This window comes from Dichomitus squalens, assembly GCF_000275845.1.
Source record: "Dichomitus squalens LYAD-421 SS1 unplaced genomic scaffold DICSQscaffold_31, whole genome shotgun sequence".
In the NCBI taxonomy this organism is placed as follows: Eukaryota; Fungi; Basidiomycota; class Agaricomycetes; order Polyporales; family Polyporaceae; genus Dichomitus; species Dichomitus squalens.
The window spans coordinates 75,584-78,555 of NW_006766913.1; the positions used below are offsets into that span (position 1 = coordinate 75,584).

Below are 2,972 nucleotides of genomic sequence, written 5' to 3' on the forward strand. Positions count from 1 at the left end.
ATCTTCAGTCAGTAAGGAAAGACTATATTGCAGTAACCAACTGTACCTAGAGTCGAAGCAAGACTACAAAGGTTAAGTAAGTAACTACAAGTTAGAGGTAAAGGTAACGAAGTACTCACTCTTCAGTCAGTAAGGAAAGACTGAAGAGGGAGGACACAATCTGAAGTCCTTATATACTACAGTGAAGTGTCCATGACTAATCGAAGAGCGGTTAGTCACATGTACCATAGTGCGATGAATAATACGATGGTGAAAGAATTGCGACGTATCGCACCATAGGATGAGTAAGAGATGAGTAAGCATAGACCTGTCTAGACCGTTCTGGAGTAGTACGGATTGTCCTAGACAGTACCTGAAGAGTCCGGAAGCATAGCTACAGTACACGAGCAGAGAGTCCCAAATATGGTAACATACTACATAAGCGACTACAGCTAAGCGCTAGGAGACGCATAGCCTCGTGTAGTCCGGACCGGATAAGTCCAAGTTCAACAAGTAGGCTGGCTTTACGTCTCGTTCGTAGCGTTGCGTCATAGGTGCTAGATGACGTAGCACGTCAAGATGTCAGTGGCTGAATCGGGACAGGGCTTCAGTCTGCCCTACAGGGCTGTGTGATATTCTATACCTGGACCTTTGGGGCAATTCATCCTGCAAATTTTAGTTGATTCCCCTTCGATTGGGGCTCAGTATAATCTAGGCCAATTTTGAGTGCCATGGCCAATCGAGCCAACTGTAGCCAACCGTTTTGCACTTTTGCTGATGCTGTGTGGTGTCCTTGACGGCCCCTTCCTTAGGCACGCGCTGAACTCTATGCCACGCCTACAATTGTTAATGGTCAAGCTGCGATATGATGAATTGCATGGATTACCTTGGTTGACTTTGGATGCAGTGCTCTCCGTCCCTCGGCTCCGTCATATCGTCATCCAGTCCTACGTATTCTGCCCGCGCCATTTCCCAGCCACTGCACTGCTCCCAGAGATGCTCCCACCTCTCACGTCCTTCTCATATCGCCTGTTCACTACACGGTCCCATCCTCGCAGCTATCCTGCTGAACGCTCGGCGGTCAGCGCAGTGGTTGGCAATATCCACGGCAGCATTCAGATGCTCACGTTACCGAGCAAATCTGTGTCCTTCACCATGTTTCATTCGACGGTCTGGGAGCGCCTGCGCTCCCTCACGCTCACTGGCGGATATCCTATCGACCTATCCCTACCATTGATCTGCGTGCTTGCGAGCATGCCCGAGCTGTGTGTCTTGATACTAGTGTTTGCTCTGCCCATCCGCAATAGGCAGTCAATATGGCCCCGTGGCGCCGCTGTAACCCTCCCATGGCCTAAACTGACGGACCTCACACTCTCCTTCCCGGATCCGGGGGACCAGATATTCGCCCATCTTCCTGCTAGTCTACGGCGTCTGTCACTTCTTTGCTGCCCCCATCATTGTTTCTACAAATGGGACCCCTTGCTGAACTATCCGTGGCATTCCCCTATACTTGATGCAACCGATATGCTACAAGTTCTCGATGCTGTACAGGCTCCCAGCCTTGAGGCGTTTCGGCTGGAATATCGTGCAGATGATGTAGACGAAGCCCTCCTGCGCCGTATCGTCACCGCATTCCCTCATTTGACTGCCATTGAGATGCACTGGTTTCGTGCAGAGGGGGATAAAGCTGTCCCAGTGGTAGGTCCAAACATAGTTTTCTCGACGCGTGATCCTGCATCCTGATGTTTTGTGTGTAGACCGCAATAGCGAAGATGCTTTCTAGGCTTGTCTCCTTGCGGAGTCTCCGTCTCCATCTAGATTTCCCGATCATGGCACATATATGGATGGCAGAAGACGAAAAGGTTTTGTGGGATGACTTGAAAGCTAATGCTGCATTGATTGCACGTGAACTTGATTCATCCTTGGATTCTTTCGGTATACTACAATGGGACGCCTACGATCGCGATTGCAAGTGGACATACTTCCCTGCAGATCCAGAACTCTGTGATCGCCTCCCCGAAGACTCAGATGCGATAGTAGACCAGGTCTGTGAAGCAATAATTTGTATTTGCTACCAATGACAGACGTAGATCTAGATCATACACCGCAATGACTGGCTCTGATTCTACTAGCTGTTCCCAGAGGGCAGTATATCGGAGTCCTATCATGACTTTGCGCGTAAGGTGAATCTGCGTTCCCTCGCCTCCCTCGTTTTGGGTCGTCATTGAGCTCATGTTATGACAAAGAACGTGTGTAATTCGTCTAGCATACCCTCACTGCACTATAGTGTAGGTGAGGGCCACCTTCCAGGTTGATAGCTTTGATCCCAGATATGTTTCGGACGGATGGTTTCTCGCTATCATTGTGCGACTCGGATGTACAGAACTTTGTGAGTACCAGGACATCGCTCGAGATACAGATGTCCTGGTTCCGCGCTGATGGGCAAGTGTCGAAGAACAGAACACTTGGGATGATAGTGTGCCATCTCTACCGATCTCGTAGCTCATGCTTTCGTAGTTGCACCGCGTCTGATGTTTCTGCGCATATGAGCCATTTGTGTCCCAGTATTATCGAGTAAGTCGTAATCGTAAACTATGATTCAGAGTGTCGCTCATGGGCAACAATAAGCAACAAATACCAGTCTATACACGTACAACTATGCTCGATCGTAGCTTAGACGAATGTCTCAATCATCGTCTGCGGGGTCATGGTAGGTGTATTGCTTCCAATCATTAGCCCATTGTGGCACCATCTTCATATAGTCTATCCCATCAACAGTCTGATGAAGAGAGATGAACATTGACTGGAAAAAATTCTGTCGTGTAGATATAATTCAGAGGAGTTCTTGACGGATTCGAGGACTACTCACAAGCCCCAGGTGGCATTACCCATCTCCCTTAGTATCGTAGATGAGGCCTTCCCATGGTTGGTTGAGCTTCGCAATGCTTCGTTGGCATACAAATGGATAGAGAGGCCCAAAAATCACAACACAT

The 2,972-nt window shown here is 48.9% G+C and overlaps 1 protein-coding gene across 1 annotated transcript; it reads left to right on the forward strand.

Moving 5' to 3' along the window:
- Nucleotides 1-930: 930 nt before the first annotated feature.
- DICSQDRAFT_20104 (uncharacterized protein) lies at nucleotides 931-1,605 on the forward strand (the record flags this gene model as incomplete). Its single annotated transcript, XM_007368015.1, has 1 exon — nucleotides 931-1,605. A coding segment is annotated over one exon (675 nt), but the record flags the coding sequence as incomplete, so codon positions are not given.
- Nucleotides 1,606-2,972: the final 1,367 nt, after the last annotated feature.